The sequence below is a fragment of the Solenopsis invicta genome, chromosome 1 (genome assembly GCF_016802725.1).
Source record: "Solenopsis invicta isolate M01_SB chromosome 1, UNIL_Sinv_3.0, whole genome shotgun sequence".
NCBI lineage: Eukaryota > Metazoa > Arthropoda > Insecta > Hymenoptera > Formicidae > Solenopsis > Solenopsis invicta.
The window spans coordinates 24,442,775-24,463,578 of NC_052664.1; the positions used below are offsets into that span (position 1 = coordinate 24,442,775).

Below are 20,804 nucleotides of genomic sequence, written 5' to 3' on the forward strand. Positions count from 1 at the left end.
CGAGTGAAGTTGATAAATCCGCAAGTTGTCGTCGTTGTCACGCGACTGACACAACGCGAGTGACACCGTTAAGCCTCTGGAAATGGAAAACATTACAAAATTATGAACAGAGAGGAGGGATCTTGCAGACGCACAATGCATCCCCTGGTAGTTACGTTCCTCTTTTCATTCACGAGGACAATGCACCTACGCGAGGCTTAACGGCGAGCGAGAAGGAAACGTAACTCGTTACAACGCGGGCCGCTGAATATTTTCCTATTTTGTAATCCAACGTCTCGATAGTTCATCACGTTCGTTCGTGAATGTTTTGAAGAATACCGCGACATGTTCGAGATGTCTCTTCCCCTTTGACACGGTCTTAATACGAACGACGTTGCACAAGAGAGCGCGACAGTTTCATTCAAATGCAGATTGTGACTCAGTTACCATTGGGCTACCTCGAGGATATAGGAACTTGCAACATCGCAATCATCGTGCACAGCATGCCGGTATTAATGAATAAATAGTTACTATTTGGTATATTTGAAAGGAGAAATTATTTGCGAGGAACGTACGGTATAAACACGACGTATCGCAAACATATAAACTGTTAATAAAGAGTGATCGTAATCCGTAATCAAGAGTAACGTTAATAGTTTTCGAATATCCATCAAGTGTTTATCAAACGCAAATTTACACGAAGACTTTACATCGCGATGATTCTTGATTGAATCGATTTTTTTTTAGGGGGGGGGTGCTTTACTCTGTAAAACGCCACGTGTTACTACGGCAAAAATCAGCAGGGCGCAAACGATATTATTCGCGAAGTTCGTATCAATAAAGCAACTTACTGACGAAATAAATTCGGATTTTCTACGTGAGCGGCGATGAAAGCTACATGGAATAAATTTTCGTCAAATTTGCAGACACTCGGAAAACGTAGCGCAAAACCGATTTCCGTTTCCACGTGCGCGAGATTTCATCATCGCGAGACAAAAAGTGGAAGTTTCGTCATAGCGAGTGTTCTCTATTGCGCGCATTGCTGCGATCTCGTATCTCTTATCAAGCAACGATATCGTATTCCATATTGCTATTATCCCGTAATGACGTTTGATATCGCTCCTCTTAACCCACTGTCCTAATTTAGACGCGCCTATCTCGTCGTCTTCCTACGCGCAGCATCGTTTATTTTTCAGGCTTCTTATACATGATGTATCATTGTTCTCCGCTTTCCTTTTAATGGAAAAAGGGAAGATGAATAATACTTGTTGGAATATTAAGCTAATAATTCTTCAATTTATATGCCTTCGAAAATGTGAATAAATATGAATATTTCCCGTTTCACTTGCGTCAATATTTTAACAGAGATTTTATTTGCAGCTCGATCATCCAAAGTTAAAACAGAAAAAAAAATTTTTTAATTACGAAAAAGGGGAAAAAAAGAAATTGAAGGTAAATTTACTAAAAAATGTATAAATCAATTTGGATTTTGTGTAGAATTTACAAAGCCGTACCGCATATTTTATTGAAGTCCGGTTAAAAAATGTTAACAATTATTTAAATTTATACATTTATACATTTAAAACATATAAACTGTTTTACATTTATTTGTATTTACGTTATTATTAATTTCTTTTCAAAGTCTTTTGTAAAAACATGCTGTTGCACACATAGAAAGCAATTAGAGGAGAAGGTAGTAATATGGCTGTTGTAATATGGCTATCTCTCTTATTATCTCCGTCATTATAGATGACGAATTCTAATGATTGCTTAATGACTTACTTGTTTAGTAGCCTGTCGTTATATATCGAGGTGTGTTCAAAAAGTATCGCGAATTTTGTGTTTTTTCAAAAATTATTTATTTATTCATGAATATCTATTTTGTCCCCTTCAAAGTAATCCCCATGAGATATTATACACTTGTGCCAACGGTTTTTCCAATCTTCGAAGCACTTCAAACAATCATTTTTTTTTATCTTGTTCAGCTCCTCCTTCGATGCCGTCTTTATCTCGTCAAGCGTAGCGTAACGTCGTCCTTTCATGGGCCTCTTCAGTTTAGGGAACAAGAAAAAGTCACAGGGGGCCAGATCTGGGGAATACGGTGGCTGCGGCATCATTAGTGTGTTGTTTTTGGCCAAAAAGTCGCGCACAAGCAACGATGTGTGAGCAGGGGCGTTTGGTACGAATTTCGCGGCGACCCGTCTCATGCCCAAATCATTGATAAAAATCGAATGGCACGAGCCAATCGATATGTTTAGGTCCTCAGCAACTTCTCTAACGGTGATTCGACGATTGGCCAATACCATTTTCTCCACTTCATTAATTTTTTCGTCTGTTGTTGAAGTGCTCGGGCGTCCGGCACGCTCTTCGTCGTTCACATCTTCTCGGCCTTCTGAGAACATTTTGTACCACCGATAAACATTGCTTCGGTCCAAGGTAGCTTCTCCGTATGCCACAGTCAACATTCGGAATGCATCCGCGCACTTAATTTCGTTTTTCACACAAAATTTGATACAGGTTCTTTGATCCATTTTTTTGAATAGGTAAAAATCGAAGACGATCCAAAACACGTGCAAGCAAAGCAGCTGTCAACAATTAAGTGAACATTCAAAATGGCCGAGCTTGTCGGCATAAGTGAGAGACATGAGTACCAACATAACGCCACAAAAAGATCGAAATTCGAATATACGTAACCCGCGAAAATTCAAAATTCGCGATACTTTTTGAACACACCTGTCGTTATATAGTTGCGCTAATGTGCCAATACACAATAAATAGCAATTGCTATAAGGCATTTTTCGAGGCATTTTTACTTTTGAGCATTTCGAAATTTTTCCAAGTACACTTTGACGTTTACATAGCATTGAGTTCAGAATTTATTTTAGAAGAATTTGATGAATATAATCGTTAAAGTTTTAATTGAAAATATTGATTATTAACAAAGTTATTTAATAAAATATAAATGGGTATCCATATTATTACCTTCTCCTCTATTAATCTTTTTACTTATAAGATTTTCTTTTCGAATTCAATTTTTTGTAATAATTTATGAAAAATTGCATGTTCGTATATTTTATTAATACATTTCTTTATACTTTAATTTTATTAATATATTTTTTATTTTTTTACGAAAATTTATCTTTTTGTTAAGATAATGACTTTATAAATGTACAACAATTAGCATTACACAAGTAAGTTATCTACTTGATTAAATATAAGTTACGCTTTTTAAATGTTTGAACAATTATTATAATTAAAGAAATAACTTTGCCATTGGAAGAAAAATAATTCAAATAAAATATATCTCGTAAAATTATATGTATACATAAAAAAGTATGATATATATTTTTATATTTTATATACTTTATATTATATGAGCATTCGCTGTGAAACACTCGAAAACCCGAGCACGATCGCGTGCAAACAATGCGTTTCTATGAACGCGTAACTTCTTATCAGCTCTTATCAAAATACGTCATCGCGGCGTGTCGCATTGCCTATTACTTTTCTTCTTTTATTGCGTGTAGGTATGCTTCGGGTCGAGTTGCTTGACTAACGTTGCGGAAAATAAAGATTTGCCCTTTTCCGTCACCTCCCGTCCTTTTTTTTCTTCTTTTTTTTTAAATTTCTATCAAAAGGCGAACAGTTAGTACGTTGTCTGCTCTCATATTTTACGTTTCGCGAAATTCGTTTATCACGGGAAGTGGATTAAGTTTTAATGGGCCTTTCGTTCCGATAGAAACCATCGGCCGACATTTAAAATTAATGGCACACGCTCTCTTAGATAGTATTACAACCATAGCGAACGTGCTAAACCGCTTAATTGTAGGCCGCGTAAGCTCACCCTATCTCTATTATCGTTTATCGTGCAAAGCCTTACGTTACTATTCTACCCCTGAAATATTTGTTTCTTTTCCATCGAATCGTATTTTGCTCTTTACTTCGCTTTGTTTTTCTTTATTTACCACGAAACACGTTTTCAGCAATAAATTTTCGTCGAAATTTTGAGAGAGAAAAAACTCGCAAAGACAATGTGCCACGAATTACTATCTTACTTTAAAATCCCTTCCAATCTGAAAATCGTGATATTGTAAAATAAAGCGTACTGTCACATGCGCGAGCGCGCGCGCGCGCGCGCGCACGTGCCTGTGCCTGTAAAACGCTCGATTGACGTCAGTCACGAAGATATTTTTAGCTTTCTACTATAGTGACTATTTGAAAAAAAGAAAAAAAGAAAAATAATCACGCGGTTTTCTTTCTCGAATTGCCGTTGTGCGTGCTGCCTTTCCCTCCCCGTGATTATTCGCACGTTTTCGTCGCGAGTCCGAGGGGTATTTCCGTTTCCTTTCTTTCCCTCTCATTACCGCCTACTGCTATCGACATTCCGGCTCCCTAGCACGATAAGGGGTTGGTGATGATATTTACGATAAGGCGGTTCTTCTCGGGATTACGTGGGCGCCGTAGAGTGGTGGGCGTTGTGCAGAGGATTTATTTTAAACTCATGTCATCACGCATTATTCGGTACACCATGAGTCAATATCGGCCTCCGCCTTGATCGCTCTTTACGCTTGCTTATTTGAGATATCCGTGAGACGAGTAGGGTGAAAAAGTATATAAGAAAAAAAAGGGGGAGAGGGAGGATAAAATATCAGGGGTACGCAGGGATCGCGTCGAGTGAAATTTATCTGACATTATCATTCGTTTCACGATTAGGTTTTGCAATAGTTTTCAGAACCCCACTGTATATCGCACAATCATAATTGTTAAGGAATTTATGCTTTTATAAATGCTGTTAATTATCATATGAATTATTTTATTTTATTTTATTTTATTTTTTTTTTGTAATACTTTATTGTAATTATCTGTTTGATGATGGAATCGTGAAAAGGTTTATTACGCAAAGTCAGAAATGATAGGATGCTGTTTGCTACTCAGGCTCAGATCAGCAATAATATATGAACATCGCATATATCGCAATAGGTAGAAATTATTCACGTATCAGCGGCCTGCAATTGCAATTTTTTTTTACGTCATCGAATGTGTAATTAGTCACGAGGGCGTCGTCACGTCAATTACATTAATGTGTACTAACGTCAATTACGATTTTATTCGCAAACTGAGTGAAATCGATAATAATAGCATTGCTTGTCGCATGACGTACTGCGAATCTCATTACACGTATAGTCGCGGATGAAATTGGTTGACGAAATTCGGACAATATGTTGATGGAACGGCTCGTTATTGGAATCGCTATCGATCCGCTACGCGCCGTCCCTTCGGCCGATCTGATATGTGCCGGAAGTGCTCTTACCGGAAATGAAGCGCGTTGGACATTAATCGGCACGTGTTTCATTATCGAGATACCATATGTCGGTCAAGGCCCCCGACGGGGGAGACGCCCGTGTCATTTCGGGTCATGATTCATTGGCGTCCTCGTGTTCCCAGCGGAACTAAAACGCTGATCACGCGGCATTATGCATACGCGCCAATTTGCCTTCATTTGCATCGGACGAGAGCGGCGCGGCGTGTCTTCTCGGCAAGTTCCCTGTCTCTTTCCTCGTACCACTCGTGCATGCACGCTGCTTGGCATGAAATGCGTCGCCACACGGAAAAACTACTAGACTCCACTTTAGACTCACGGGAAATGCAAAGTGTTATTAAAAACGGCGACGCGAGAGTCGTCGGATAATTTGCATATATTTCTATTTTAGCGATAACGGGTTTTTCTCTATTCTATTCTCTATCTATCTTTTGCTTCTCGGCGAGCCGCGAACGTTAGAATTCTTGAGCTCTTAGGCTTCCGAACGTTACTTTGCATTTTTCTTAAGTACACGGCTCGTCCCTGAATGCATTTTCTTTGAGTGTACACGAACTGTTCTTAGATCGCATTTCCTTTCAACCGTAGATCTTTTTGCCAATGGGGAACTCATTGTTTTCCAGTCAAAATATCGAGTTGCGAGGAATTTTTAATAAGGATAATTAAGTAATCTATCGACTTAAATTCGGGGAAAATAAATAAATAAAGCGACATCGTTTCCCTAATCTATTTCAAGATAACAAAAATTTATTACAAGACTTATCAAGATACTGAAAATTAAGAAGTAAACGTATGGTCACAACTGTATTATAAATTGATTAATGAATTGTTATGTTCACGTGTAACGTTTGAGATAGCATAGAATTTCAAGAAATTCGGATATCTTTGTAAATTTAGAAATATATGTGCCTGTTAAATAAAGATATCTGATAGAGAAAGAGAGAAAAAAGAGCAATTAGCATGCCTTCGGTGCAGTAGCAATGAAACCAATACGCCGAATAACACGGGAAGACGTTAATCTCTCATTTCTCACCCGAAACCTTCTTCTGTCTTTGCAGGGAGGAAGTGCAGGAGCACACGGTGAGATGGAACGCGAAGTTCGAATTTTTATGCAAAATGAGCGCCAACGCGTCCACGGGTGTGCTCGATCCGTGCATTTTAAGGATATCTGTGAGAAAGGTGAGAGCAAATTTACTTTCCGCGTGAATATCGTCGTCGGGCTGAGAGCGCGACGAAAGAAAGATAGAGAGATTTCTCTCGACTTTTGTTTTCACGATCGTTTTACTCTTCGTTTATATTCCCACGCGAGATGCCATAGAGCAAGAAGCGACTATGAAATAACATTTTTACCTTATTTGTTTTTTATTCTTTGTTTTATTTATAAAATCAGTAAAAGATAAGTCACTTCTTGTCATATATGCTTACTTTTCTTCGTTCGACAAATATTCGAATAATTTTATTATTCAATTAATTCAGATAAATGCAAATGTATGAATGTCTCCCCTTGGAAATATTCAGAATATTCAAATACCAAAGCTATATACTTTTTTTTTATTACAAATTTGATTATGTTCTTAAAAATATATTGCCGAGTGCGAACGTAATTAGACAAGTGAATACCTTGAATGCCGCGTGAATTTCTCATAAATTCTCTTTTGTGCGACAGGAGTTGAAAGGAGGCAGGTCCTTCCAGAAACTGGGCTTCACCGATCTAAATCTGGCCGAATTCGCAGGAGCTGGCCTCTGCCGAAGACGGTGCCTCTTGGAAGGCTACGATGCGCGACATCGTCAAGATAATTCTATGCTACGCGTAGCCATTAAAATGAACATGCTCTCCGGAGATATTCTATTTAAAGTGTAAGAACACAATTCATTTGTTTGAAGCAGCGATTTATCTCGAATTTTTAAACGTTTACGTGAAAGTCGACGTCTCAGATTTTTTCATTTGTTGCGTTACACAATTTTTTAAAATAAACAAGTAATACTGGATTAAATCGCTAATCTAACAAAAAAAATTTTTTTAATGAAAAGAAATTCTTTCTGACTTGGTTCTTTTTTTGCGCAAAAGCGTGGTACTGAACCGTTACGCTTTAATTTTTTTCTACTGTACAACAACTGCGTTTGCGTTTGATCGGAAGAATACCTTGTGGAATCCTTTTGATTAACGGATTAATTTGATTGTTGCCCCAGCCCTTCTCCGTCGTTGAAGCAGACGCAGTTGGCCGTGCCCGGAGTACAAGGTGTACCTGGCGTTACCGGTGACGAAGTGACGGTATCCGAAAGATGTACTAATCGCGAGGATTATGTGTCTACCGGTTCGTTGGCGGGAAGTATAGCGAGCGCCAGCAGTGGTTTCGGCAGTCTTCCCAAGAAGAGGCCCACACTCTTCACTTCCGGTAATTTTCTCGTTTTCTCTAAATATATATCGTGTCTGATATACAAAGTATTTGTAATTCATAAAATAAAAATTTTGTGTTTTGATCAATAAAGAAAAAGATTATGTACGTGGCTACTTAAAAAAGCATCGATGATAATATAATGCTGAAATTACAAGAAGTAAATTCTGGAAAGGGATACAGTCAAATATTTTAATGAATCGTATGTGCGATTAGAACTTCTCAGCGGTACGGAGACGTACGATCCGATGACTCTCAGCGAGATCGTACCCTCGGCGGTCCCAGTGGAAGCTCTAGTAGAGGCGCACACGGAATCCGGGCACTCGCGCAACAGCAGCAATACCAGTCAACTTAGCAAGGGATCCGGCTACGGTTCCTTAAATTCGCATAGCCAGCACAGCAGACAGAGCAGTAGCGGTGACAGCGGTCACATTAGGTAAGGCTTATCGTGCGTTTCGATACGGTCTTGTCTACTTTAAACTTTCGAAATCTTCATAAACTGGCATAAACTTATATAAAAAAAAAAACGATATTCAGGAAGGTTTATATCTTGTAAAACGCTTTCAAGTCGAGCGTAATCAAGGACGTCCAGAGTCCTTTTAGCCTTTTACTGACAAAAGCGACTTAAAATTTTCATATTGCATTTTGTGTCTTATTAGAAAAACAGTAGTATTAATTTTTATTGTCAATTATATGACATTTTGAAAAGATTGATACCCGGTTCAATGCACTTCACTCAATTGCCTGATTTTACTGTATCAACAACAAGCATGAATTGAAAATCAACAAGGTCTGAAATAAATTGCACGAAAGAATACTGTTCGTTGTAATGACTGCGAACGATCAATAATGCGTGAATAATAAATATATTTTATCCATAAAATTTTACTACAACAAACTAACGACTTCTCTTTTATAATGCAAGACATTTGGCTTTATTAACAAGATACTTGAGCTATTACATTATATCTTGCTTGAAATATTATTCACCTTTATCTTGACTCGAGAAAGGTATTCTATCTTCAACCTTTAACGATATCAACCTTCTATACGCTAATCAATAAAACTTGCTTATCGAGTAAGCTCCTGTAGACTTTCGAATAAAACTAACTAATGCATTTTTAACAACATGAATGGAATTATATGCGGCGATGTAAACAGTCTGACAATTGATTAACGAGAGAGCGAATCAATAACGCGAGACAATCTTCTGTTTTTCCTGCAGCCTCAAGCAATCTCTTCATTCTCAATTTATCGACCATAACTACGAGACTCTGGACTCATTATCTTTTTTTTACTTTACGTATGTCTTTCTTCCTTTATTTTTATGTACATGAGTTTATGATTTTTGCATGCTTGTACATTTGTGTTGTGATCTTTATAGGTCACCCTCCTGGCCGGTATGGGCACCACGAATCCCCAACTCCTCCCAAAATCTGTCCACACAACCGATCGCCTGTCGACCCGATGTCTGTATCGAACCTCAGTCATTCCACCCCTCCTCCCTGTCGCACATGGCCTCCAGAGCTCGGTTCTGGTCGGCATCGAGCCCTCTCTCCTCTCGTAATGGTCCGACAGATGCGGAAGACCCGATGCGGAAAACCGATATTATCGCGTCCATCGCGAAGAACATTTATTCGGTCGGAAAGCAGCAGCAGCAATCGCTTTACGGAATCGGGAACGGTTTCTTGAACGACAGCGATTCGCGCGACTGTTCCGATGACGCGAACGTAGACATCCGAGTGACGTCCGGCATTTTCAGGGTGCCAGACGTTCCGCGACACTCGCGCAAGAATTACGAGAGAAACAGTTTCGAGGCGCGTAACGAACGCAACGCGATAATGAGCTCGATCGCCAAGGAGAGTAACGGGCAGCAGAGTAACATCTTCCCGATCGGGAAACCGAGAATTAGTGCCGCGGGCTGGCGTGGTATGTCGAAGACCTGCGATTGCATTGAGAAGGGCAAGACGAGCCCGGTGTTGCGACTGGTCGATCAGGCCAGAGCCGTGTCCTCTCCCGATCCTCTCCATAGGCCCGACAATCAAAGAGCCCCGCTACGTCCCACGACGACAGCTCAAACCCTCAGGTAGGTTTCATTCAGCAACGAGTTTTCACAGTTTCTTCGCGATTCTTTTATGGGAGACTATCTCGGAAGAGCCATCTCTTTTCCTCGCTTTCCTTCAATTTCTCCGGCGTCTTTATCTAGCTGTGTTTCCCCCTTTTTAAATCCTCGAGACGATTCTACGCGTTGCAGTATCTGGCTTTATCTCCAATGATTAATTCCCTTCTCGGCCGCAAGAACGCGTATTGACAGGAAATATCTAGAAAGGAGATATTTCCGTGAATATTTACGACAATGCGTTTGATTAGCAGACGTTGCATTTTATCCTTGCATTAAATGGTCTTTATTCGAAGGTGAGGTCATCTCACTTACAAATCGTTAACGACGACTGTATGTCCGGCATACCAGAGTAATTGGTGATTCCGTCCTGACGAACCAGCAGATGTTCGAAAGAGCAATTCTCCTGACATTTCTCTTCCTTGTACTACGCCGTATTTTCTACATTGAGAAAGTGAAAAACATATTCCTGTCAAGTTACATTCACCAATCTTGTTTTATACGAATCATTTAATTCGTTTTATGTATTTATTTTCTCAATAATTTTTATTTTATTACGATTTTTGTTTAATTTTATTTAGAAAGTAGAGCAATGCTTGAGACGAAATAAGTGTTGACAACTGAATAGCAAAGGCTATTTAAAACTCATTTACGCGTAATCGATTCGCTTAAATCTATCGTAAGAAATTAACGATACATCATATATCATCAGTCATACATATATCATATTATAAATTCTATGGGCATGCATTTTATTCAATAAAAATTGATGAATTTTTGAACAAACATAAATTTCATATAATTGCGCTCTGTTGCTTAATTATCTTTCATATCTTACTTTTATCATTACGAACGCAATAACTCATGTTTCATTAACCATGATAATTATGCTCGGCCATTTATCATTTCTATGCCTTTAATGTGAGCTAGTTAAATATATGTTACGTATTATATAGCAGTTCCAAGTAAGGAAAGTGATAGCGCAGTAAGCAGAATTGAGTATAGCTTACCAACATAAGATCAAGAATGTATGTCTTGGTAAAAATTCATTGTTGTTCTTACGAGAAATATAATCTGTTCTTACATTTTTTAAATACTTTTTTTACGAAATATATCATTACAATCTTTAATTTATTATATAACGTGTGTTTGCTATTAAAATTATATTGAAATTTATTCAAATAATTTCTTAAAAAATAAAATTAAATTTATGTGCAACATAAATATCTGGTAAAGTATCAAAGGAGATAATCGAGGAAAATTTTATGAGTTACTAATTAGAGAAGTAATAACACATATTTTTGCGTTTTGATTTCTCCAAGAAGATTCATCTACAACTGTTTTGCTCAATTTATTCCAAAGATGAAGAATTGAGAATTTTAGAGAATAAACACATAAAGTGCAATGCAATTTATAATCAAAGTCAGAAGCAACGTCACTGTTATTAATTTAATATCATTTAATTAATCTAAATTTAATATCATTCTGATTAAAAAAAGCTGATTGTCTGTATGCAAATAAAGAAATGTGGATCAGAGTATACATAGTGTTGTGCGGTAGCTATGCTTTCAGTTTGGATGGCTTTGTGAATCCTTGCAGGGGTATTGGCGGAGGCCATCGAAAATTGCTGGACGGGGCGGGGGGCAAGCTGGCTACGGTCGCCACCAGTCCAGCGGACTCTGAAGAGTCCTCGTTAGGGGTACCGGAAGTTGCGCCACCAAGTTCGCAGCATCGAAACAGCATTACCCCACCGTCAGTCCATGCCTTCGTCTTACGTATACCCTTCCTTCATGCATACGTCTTTGCTTACACTATTGCGAAAACACAGCAGCTTCTAATATCTATGTAAAAAATGTTTAACACGTGCGCCATATAAACATTATTTAATCCTGAGCAGACAATAATTAGCTTGATGCATGCAAAATAGTTTATTACTGTTTTTTCTAGGCAGCTTCCAATCAAGGTAGTTTTCCTACATAAGGTAGCTTCACTATTATCTCTTTGAGGATTGGAATTTTTTAATAAAATACCTTGTGAAATTTTGTTTCCTAAGGGTTTTTGGAGTTATTGAATTTGATTACAGTTTAAGAAGTTTAAAATACAAAATTCAATATGGAACATTAAAAAAAAAATTTTCTTTTTGGGAGTGCTTAGGATTGCTGAGTATGAATGCAATCTGAAAATATCAAAATTCAAAAAAATAGCTGTCACTAATGAAAGACGAATTGTCAGGGTTCATAATAAAAGTTTGCAAGTTGATGCGCTTATAAGTGTCTGTCCTACTCAGCTAGCACGAGTTTCAAATAAAACTTGGTGTCACTAGAAATTAGGTATCACTTAGCAACAATGCTTAAAAATTCTTTAAAACTAAGTTTTAGGATAATCACTTTTTTTGGAAATTTTGTTCGAAATTTAATCCATATAGGTTCTATCTTTTACTTTTTATTTTTAATCTCAGATTCGATTAAAGCATTAAATTACCTCGTAGGTCAAGTTTCACACAAATCGAGCAAACAGTTTACAAAATAAAAAGTGTTGCCAAGCGAGGTTGCTGATCCACAAAGGATTAATGTTAATTCGCATGATCAATATTTAAGCTGTAATACGAAAGCTCAGAACTAGATCAACTATTACCGAATCATTAACGATGTACAATATTTATTTATTATAATAGGAAATTTGATAGATTAAATATTATTCACGAAGAAATGAGTTTAGATCTTAGATTAATTACTTATATATGATTGTTTTTTTTTTACATGAATGTGTATCAGATGATGTAAATCTTTAGATCACTTCACTCGTGTAAACTGTGCAAAGCATGTTTCATCTCTTTGATATCAACCAGAAAAATTATTTTACGTAAAAGAAGTCATTGTTTGTTTTAATCGCGTAGTGAAATGAAAGTGTGATGAAGTGGGCCTTGAATTGATCAGTCAGAACTTCCGAGAACGAGCGGACCTTAATGAGGCTTAAGTGTTTTTCAAGTAGTTTGCTCTTACTCGCTGCGAATAAGTGTGCTACGAACGAAATCTAATTTCATCGCACTATCGCGTTTAAAACAAGAGGATTTATCTTTCTGTGGGATCACAGACGCTGATCATCTGACGATAAGAATCGGCAGCTTAAGTGTGCACGTTGGCAATGATATTTGTTGTTAAAACTTTTGTTTTCCAAAAGTTGGTTATCCAAACCAACAGGAGCGACGATATTAATGTTTTGCGGCCCTATGAATCTTTTACTACTTTGCTTATTATGCAATTAGTCGGCAAAAATTTACATCTGCATGACTTGCTGCACCTAAAACGGCATGCTTCTCGCACGTAAAATATGCAATTTTCACGCAAAATTTCACTCATTGATAATTTCATGCACCACATTTATCTTAACTTGCATTAAGCTATCAGAAATGATACTCTATTTATCATTTAATTTACTTTGATATACTTCGTGTTTGTGAATTATTTCGTTGCTAAACGTAATTTATTCCATATTTAATCTTAATGACAGAATTTGTGTTACCAATTCTAAACTGAGTTCTCGTTAATTTCCAATTTAACTACAGATAAATCAGATTAAATGTAGAAGAGTAAATTAGCATTATTATTTCTTAATAAAATTCAAATTGATTGTTTGCTTTACTAGGATTTCTAGGTGCTCAATTTTTGAAAATATTTAAATCTTCAAAGTTAAAAAATTAAAAAAAAATTGTTTTATTTTTATCTTGCTTCTTTTAATTAATAAAATATATTTGTAATAGTTTTTCTTCTTTCTGTCTCTCATTTTCTCATTCGCTTAATTAATCTTTTTTTCTTTACATTCGCGTACACTTAATCGTCTCGACTATTATAATACATATATGCACGAAAAGTCTCCCACATGTATTAAATCAACTGTTAGTTGATCCTTATGGAAAACAAACTTTTACTTTTTTTGTATATTTATCGGAAATTCACGACTCGATATGATATATTTTCCTGTTCTTTAAGTTAGTGTGTTACACATCGATGAACATTGACCTCAAGAATCAAACAGATGCAAGCACATTGGCATGAAAATTTTATTGTCTAGGAACAATACTTCTTTTAATTTAGAAAAATTCTTAGACACTATATAAATATTTATTGATTACGTACCTCACATATTGTATTTATTGCTCATAGATACTGTTACACTACTCTGCGAAGAAATCAATGCAATATAGAATTAAAATACTAGATAAAAGCTTTATAGCTTACGGATATTCTATCGCTTTAAACTTATTTATTTTAACTAAGATTGAACGAATAAATAAGTTCAGAATGCAACGGAAGTAGAAAGGAACGATCGAGCAAATCTTTCTTTCACAAAAATAAGGTCGATCATAATCGATCATTTTATTAAACAAGGTAAAAGCATGTAGTAAGTTGTAATTACGCTATCTGCAATTACCCGCGTTGGCGAGTAATTGCAAAGAAACAAATTAGTACGCTGTAATGAAAGAGAGATTTAGACCTCTTCCTTAGGATTAATCATCAATTTTTCATAATTTACATGATCAATGAGTCGAGGGATAAAATTAACTATTATGAACCTTGTTGTAGCAGATTCGTTGCATTATTAATATTTATATTTTATATAGCGCGTTATTTAGTTTTTCATAATCTGCTGATTTTGCCGATCAGAGTAGTGTTGGTATTTTATTCCTGCTTTTTATGCCCAGTGTTTGATTTAATATGTTAAAATGTGTCGGGATATGTAATGAAATTGAACATAATTTATACATTATTACTCGCAGAAATCCTTCTGGCGGTTCAGGTCTCAGCGAAACTGGATCCCTGGACCGTGCTAAGGCTGCCTTGGAGCGTAGAAAAAAAGCGGAGGACGGTGCTGGTAATCCTGTTCTCTGCAGAGTTGAAGTCACTAGGCCGAATCCTGATTCTCTTATCGACGAGCTGCTTAAAGCAACGAATTTGGAACAGACGGATCTTGAAAGTTCTGAAAGTACGTTTTTCTTCTAATTTATTATATTAATTAAAAATGACAAAATTTAACGAAGAATTTTTTTATCTAATTTTTTATTATTTTTTATTATAAAAGATAACTATGTATTGATATCTCAGTGTAGTTCAATTTCCGAAATTAAATATTTAAAAGATTACAAATTTTGTAAACAGAAATTTGCATTTTGCAGCAACTGGTCTTCAACTTTTTATCGCGAAAGACGGCACGACTGCGCTTGGTAGTCACGAGGTAAAAAGCCAGATGCCCGCTGGTGTGTTCAAGCAAGTGGTAATGGAAGAGAACAATAGGTAACACGAAGCCATCACCACGAGACGGCAATATCCAAGACAGGCCAGCGCCACGTTTTCACTGGCTTTAGTGCCAGAGCTCGTCTATGAGGCCTACGAGCCGCGGTAGTCACAACAGATGACGATAACGATGGATGAAGGAATCGTTGACTCGGGAGGAGCAGCTAAACGTGATACGAAGTCGCTCATCCTCACTAGATCGTTTTTAGACTCTCGCTTTCTTCCGTATAAAAAAAACCGCGCCTCGACGATCTCAGTAGGCGAACTGATATCCGTCGAAGCAGTATGTTCGAAATCGATTACTCCGTGTGAAATCCATTGTACGGATTCGCAGGACCGAGGCTGATACTAATCATCTTATAAGTGCGTTGAAAACGTAACTAATCGGACAATCGTGTGTAGATCGCATTATTGATCATTGCGCCTCAACGCTCGGCTGATCGAGATAATTTTCATATATGGATTTTATAAAATTCCATACAGCAAACAAAATCTATGTACGGTGTTGCTGATCACGATCTATCTATAATCTCAGCTGTATGCAAAGCACAACTTAAAGATGAGTAAACGAACACATGTTTTTCGAAACTATTTAAAAAAAAAAGATAAATATACATATTTTCTTCCTGGTAAATGAAGCACAATGATTTCTGCCAAGCGTATTTCGCTTGGAAGGAAAATGTCAGTCAATAAAATTTAGCTGAGATGGAATACAGAACGTAGTAAAGGAGTACAGCTGCAGAAAAATAGTAACAGGCAAAACACGGTCAAAGTCCGACGAAACTTCACAATGGGAAGTAACATCGAGCGAAACTTAGCTCCAACTTTATTTATCTACCTATAGCAATATAACGACGATATCTTGTTAACGTGGACATATACTGTGTAAAGTGATTCGAAGTCAAAGAAATATCAAATCGAGACATTATATATAGTTATTATATCCTTGTATGAAAGTATTCTTGACAGCATTTTTGACAATATTAGTTAAAGGGAGGTGATTTTTGAAGTGATTTCCAGGAGACATCTCGGGAAATTACATTTTGCCGATATCTTTTAAATTGTAATTTTACCATTTCTGCGTATTAACAATTTATTTTTGCTTATATTATAGCGTATATTTTTTTAATTATTTCTGATATTTTCTGTTACGCTCTTTCGTTTACGAAATTCTCTCTTCCGTGTGATTAATTTAAAAATGTATTTAAATTACATACTCGCTGTAATTAGCTGAAATAAACAAATTCGTTAGATAGGCAAAAAGAAAGAGAATAATATAAATTTATAATTTCAATTATTACGGAATATGTTTGTAGAACTATAAAAGCGTAGATCTATGATTTGTATAAATATATTGTTTTCAAGTAACTTTACCTTGAAAAATAGCATAGTTTTGATGACTTCCTAAACAATTCCGATTTCTAAACTTATCGATTCATTTTTTTTTTATAAAAACAAAATTGAAGATATTTTTTTGTATCATATAAATGTTTCATGACTGAATATACGTATATAGGATGTATTATTTTGTATTATCAAGCTCGACGAAGATGGATTACCATTTCGTCGAATCTTCTCCAAAGGCCCGGTGAACTTGGCGCGACCGGCTATTCGGCAGTAATGTGTGTATATAGCTGTAGTAACTGTTACGTAGCTAGATCGCTGGTGTTGTATACACATTCTCTCCGTATTCGAATAATATGTAATTGCTAGTGTACATTGTGCTGATGTATCAAAAAATATGCGCGCGCGCGCGCACGTGTGTGTGTGTGTGTGTGTGTTCCTTTCTGAAGGTTTTTTGTATGCCTACCAGACGGATCGTTAAAACGTGTGCTTAGGTGTGCCTGAACCGTTGCAAAGGATAGTGAGTACTTCCAACATCCGTGAGGGCCATTTCAGAAATTAATTTGAGCGTTTCGGTCCTCGTGACTTGTCGCAGAAAGATAACAATATGGAGTCGATAAAATCGCATGCACAAAACGCTTCTTCAGAACGCTCTCCAAAGCAATGCGCCGATTTGACTTATCGTATCGAACGTATTTGCGAGCGACTTCCCTCTTCCTCCCACCTAAAAATTTCCGAGGTCTTTCCTATGCCTATTAAGCTAGCATGCCAACATGAGCATAATCACATAAAACGTATGAAAGAATTAGTGCTCTTTATGTGCTAATTTATCACTCTAATCTTGATTTTATTGTTGTATCCGTTTAACAAGAAATTATTTTAATGCTAACTTTGAAAAAAGATAATAATAAAAATACTTATATTATAATTTAGTGCTAATTATGATGTAACTAGTTTAAATTTCGATGCGCTACCTTTTACGCTAAAAAACAATCCCAAAGTGTGCATCATCAAGAGAGAAATATCAAAAATAATAACGATTTCGGAAATTCCTTAATCGTAATTTGTCCAATGATTTTATTGTTTGCGGAATGTATATTCATCGATTTTACTAATCTACTCTCATTTGAAGAAAACAACCCCTACATTAGATATATCTGTTTCGCTATAATCAATTAATAGAATTCTGTGAAATTTTCTTTAAAATATGCAACTTACAAAATACAATGCGTAATGACCATTTTTGTGTCCATCCCTTATAGAACAAAAGCAGTAATATGAAATAGATAATGTAATAAGGATTTATGTATTTTGCGAGTAATAAAATCATTAGACAAATTACGTCGAGGAATTTCTGAAATTAAAATCATTTGCTAAACGATTAGAGCAATAAATTAATACATAAAGAGCGTTAAATCCTTCGTATATTTTATGAGATTATGTTCATATTAGCAGTTTCATTCGAGCTTAATAGACATGTGTTTTTCCTGGCGGATTCCGTTCTCAAGATCGAATTCGCTAACTAACGCTACACCAGGAAGACTGTAGAAGCGGCGATGATAATCGCCGATCTCCGGCGGCAAATTCGTATATTCGACTGTGAATCGCAGGTTTGATAATAAACAGCCGTCGCGCTGTGCGTTTTTCTTATAAATAGATCGATACGTTCCTTCCATTGTTGCGTTTCCTCTTCATTTTTACGTACGTACATTTTTCCTTCTTCTAGATCCGAGTATCGTTCGATACCACTCGATTTTATACGATCACGACTATAACGTGTCACTCGAACGAGTTTTATCGTGAAAGCGACTTCCGAGTTAACTCTCAACCTCTACGGTAAGCCCATTCCCATGTCGCATATTTTGTAAAATAACAGAAAGATTGCTCAATGTACGCGTAGTAACTTTACCATAAGACAGAACTTTTAAGAGTTAAAAGGAGTTTGTAGGGGTTCGATAATTTAATATGAGTAAATTTAAACGCTCGAAAGATTATGATTATTTTCAAAAATCATGGAAAAATCTAATAAAAAAGTACATAATTTTTTTGTTCAAATTTTTAAGTTATTATCCAATTATGCTAATATATTTTGCACATATTTATTAATATATTTTTTATGTAATGTGTTTCTACAATATTTTTTCGTTTGTTATAAGAATAGGTAATAGAAACAGTTGTGAAGTACAATTAGAATTTGTCAATTCTAATTCAACTGAAAATAAGAGTATAGTGCCATTTATTATTAAAATAAAAACTGAACCCGCTATATAGTAGTCATGTTATTTATCTTCAATTACAGTGGTTGTGAGTTAAAACGCAAGTCGATCCGTAGGCTTTCCCGTGTAATGCACGCGGGAGAGTTGTTTTTTCATTCAAGGTGCTGTCCGCGTACAGCTCTTTTTATTTATAAAAAATACGTGCGCGATGACCAGGAGACGCGATTTCTCCGTGGCAGAGCGTGTCACACTCGCCGATTGATTATTAGTTAATTTATTGAACGGAGCTTCTCGCGAAGAGATGACTTTATGCACGAGTACTTCTCCTGAATGAGTCACCAACAATTCCTCGTTTCTTTCTTTTTCTTTCTTTTGTACATCGATATAAAGGGAATACGCGTGAAAAGTTGGATTCCGCTCGTTTGCAAAGTCTTCCTTCGCAAGAGGCCACGATCACAGACCGTTCGTTTCATTCACTCGGCAGATATTAATGTTGTGATATTTTACGATATCGTAATAATAAATACCGTTATTACCTGTATTATTATCATCATTGAGATGTATTATAAGAAAAAAAAAATACTTTATTTTAGAGAGGCGGCTGCCAACGCAAGCCCGCGGGTCGCGCCCGAGGCCGCCTTTCTTGATTCGCAATTGTTGAACTTTGCGTCTAATCTTTACTTTGTGAATATGAAACTTCCATGTGCTGATAATAACATTCTAAAAACCATACATGTCTTCTTTATTGAAAAATCCTCTCTGAAATTACCGAAGCACACCAACGAATGATTTCCTAACGCGACCTAAATCGCGATTTAAAAATTAATATTCAAATACGTATATAGAATCTGTTATTTTTAGCCTCTATTTACTCGAGTCCACAGTTTTATATAACTACAGGCATAGAGAACGTATTCATTTCTATTCCTGAATCTACTAGAGTCTATGTTGTTTTATTTACCTAGACGTACGGAAAACGGATTCAGTATGTTTAGTTTCTATATAATTCAATACCTTTTTCGCGTATTCAAACACTTGATTCATGCGGATTTATCCAATCTAATCATTTCTCATTTGTTGGGTTGTCTCTTTTCTTTGGATCGCGCAGTTGTAGACGGTTTTTATTAATTTTTTATTAATTATTAAAAAAGCATAAAAGAGTAAAACACTTTTTTTATTCATTTTATCTCAGCCTATCTGTCCACAAGAGGTTCACGATAATTACTAGATATCCTATACGACTAATATAATATGAGAAAATCTCTCAATATCACATTTACTTGAGAAAACTTATGAAACTCATAAAATTTCACGAATGTCTGCCTTTTACAAATCGTATTTTATCACGTATAAAAGATATATACTTTGTCATGCACAAAACCTTATATGATACTGAACACGTACATTCTGTTGCGTAATTTTGATAATAAATTACAATCGTTCAGTACATGCATTCTTAGGAAGTAGCATATTGGGAAATCAAACATCACGTAAAGAACGTGGCGTATCATCGTGACAAAAGAATTAAAAAAGTCCAATCTAATTTTTTTCTACATGAGAAAATGTGATCTTTATAATTAATCACCTTTTAACGAATATCATTTCTACGAATACAATTAATAATTTGTATCGATAATAATTATTCGACAATTATACAAAATACAAAGTTGAAGTGCTTGCCGAAGTAAAACAACATTGATTTGTCTCGCGTGTAAACAGTGGCTTTCATTATCTCTTGTTGAAAAAAGGGGAAATTATTTGTTTTTATTTTTATAATTTGATTACGTAAAGTAATTTTTATAACAAAACGTGCAATTAATTAATTCGCAATAAATATGATATACTTAAGAAGCAATTTTAATAATGTATAATACAAAATTATATCAATGTCCAAAATGAAATAGAATTGATGTTTGAAAATATCTTTTACTGTGTTGTACCATATCTGAACGTGCAAAGTTGTTCCATTTAGTATAAATATTTCCCTTGTTCTTCCTTTTTTAGTAGTAATAGAAACAGGTTTTTATTATGTAACTTATGTAACTTGAGTTTCGTAAACCTAAGTACGTTTTTTTTTTATATAAAGAAAAGAGAACTAGTTATGTTAAATGGGAACAACTTCTCACGGTAAGATACGGTGCA

The 20,804-nt window shown here is 35.9% G+C and overlaps 1 protein-coding gene across 4 annotated transcripts in view; it reads left to right on the plus strand.

Moving 5' to 3' along the window:
• Positions 1 to 19,392, plus strand: part of LOC105202086 — a 73,289-nt gene extending 53,897 nt beyond the window's left edge. For 2 of the 4 annotated variants that reach the window (XM_039448207.1, XM_039448212.1), the window contains exons 3-11: positions 6,355 to 6,475; positions 6,963 to 7,153; positions 7,487 to 7,692; positions 7,909 to 8,128; positions 8,918 to 8,995; positions 9,077 to 9,778; positions 11,411 to 11,563; positions 14,589 to 14,794; positions 14,985 to 19,392. In XM_039448207.1, the coding sequence (XP_039304141.1) occupies positions 6,355 to 6,475; positions 6,963 to 7,153; positions 7,487 to 7,692; positions 7,909 to 8,128; positions 8,918 to 8,995; positions 9,077 to 9,778; positions 11,411 to 11,563; positions 14,589 to 14,794; positions 14,985 to 15,106 (1,999 nt within the window). In that variant the 3' untranslated portion in view covers positions 15,107 to 19,392. The remainder of the gene's footprint in view (positions 1 to 6,354; positions 6,476 to 6,962; positions 7,154 to 7,486; positions 7,693 to 7,908; positions 8,129 to 8,917; positions 8,996 to 9,076; positions 9,779 to 11,410; positions 11,564 to 14,588; positions 14,795 to 14,984) is intronic. The other 2 variants (XM_039448224.1, XM_039448219.1) reach the window with 2 other exon arrangements.
• Positions 19,393 to 20,804: the final 1,412 nt, after the last annotated feature.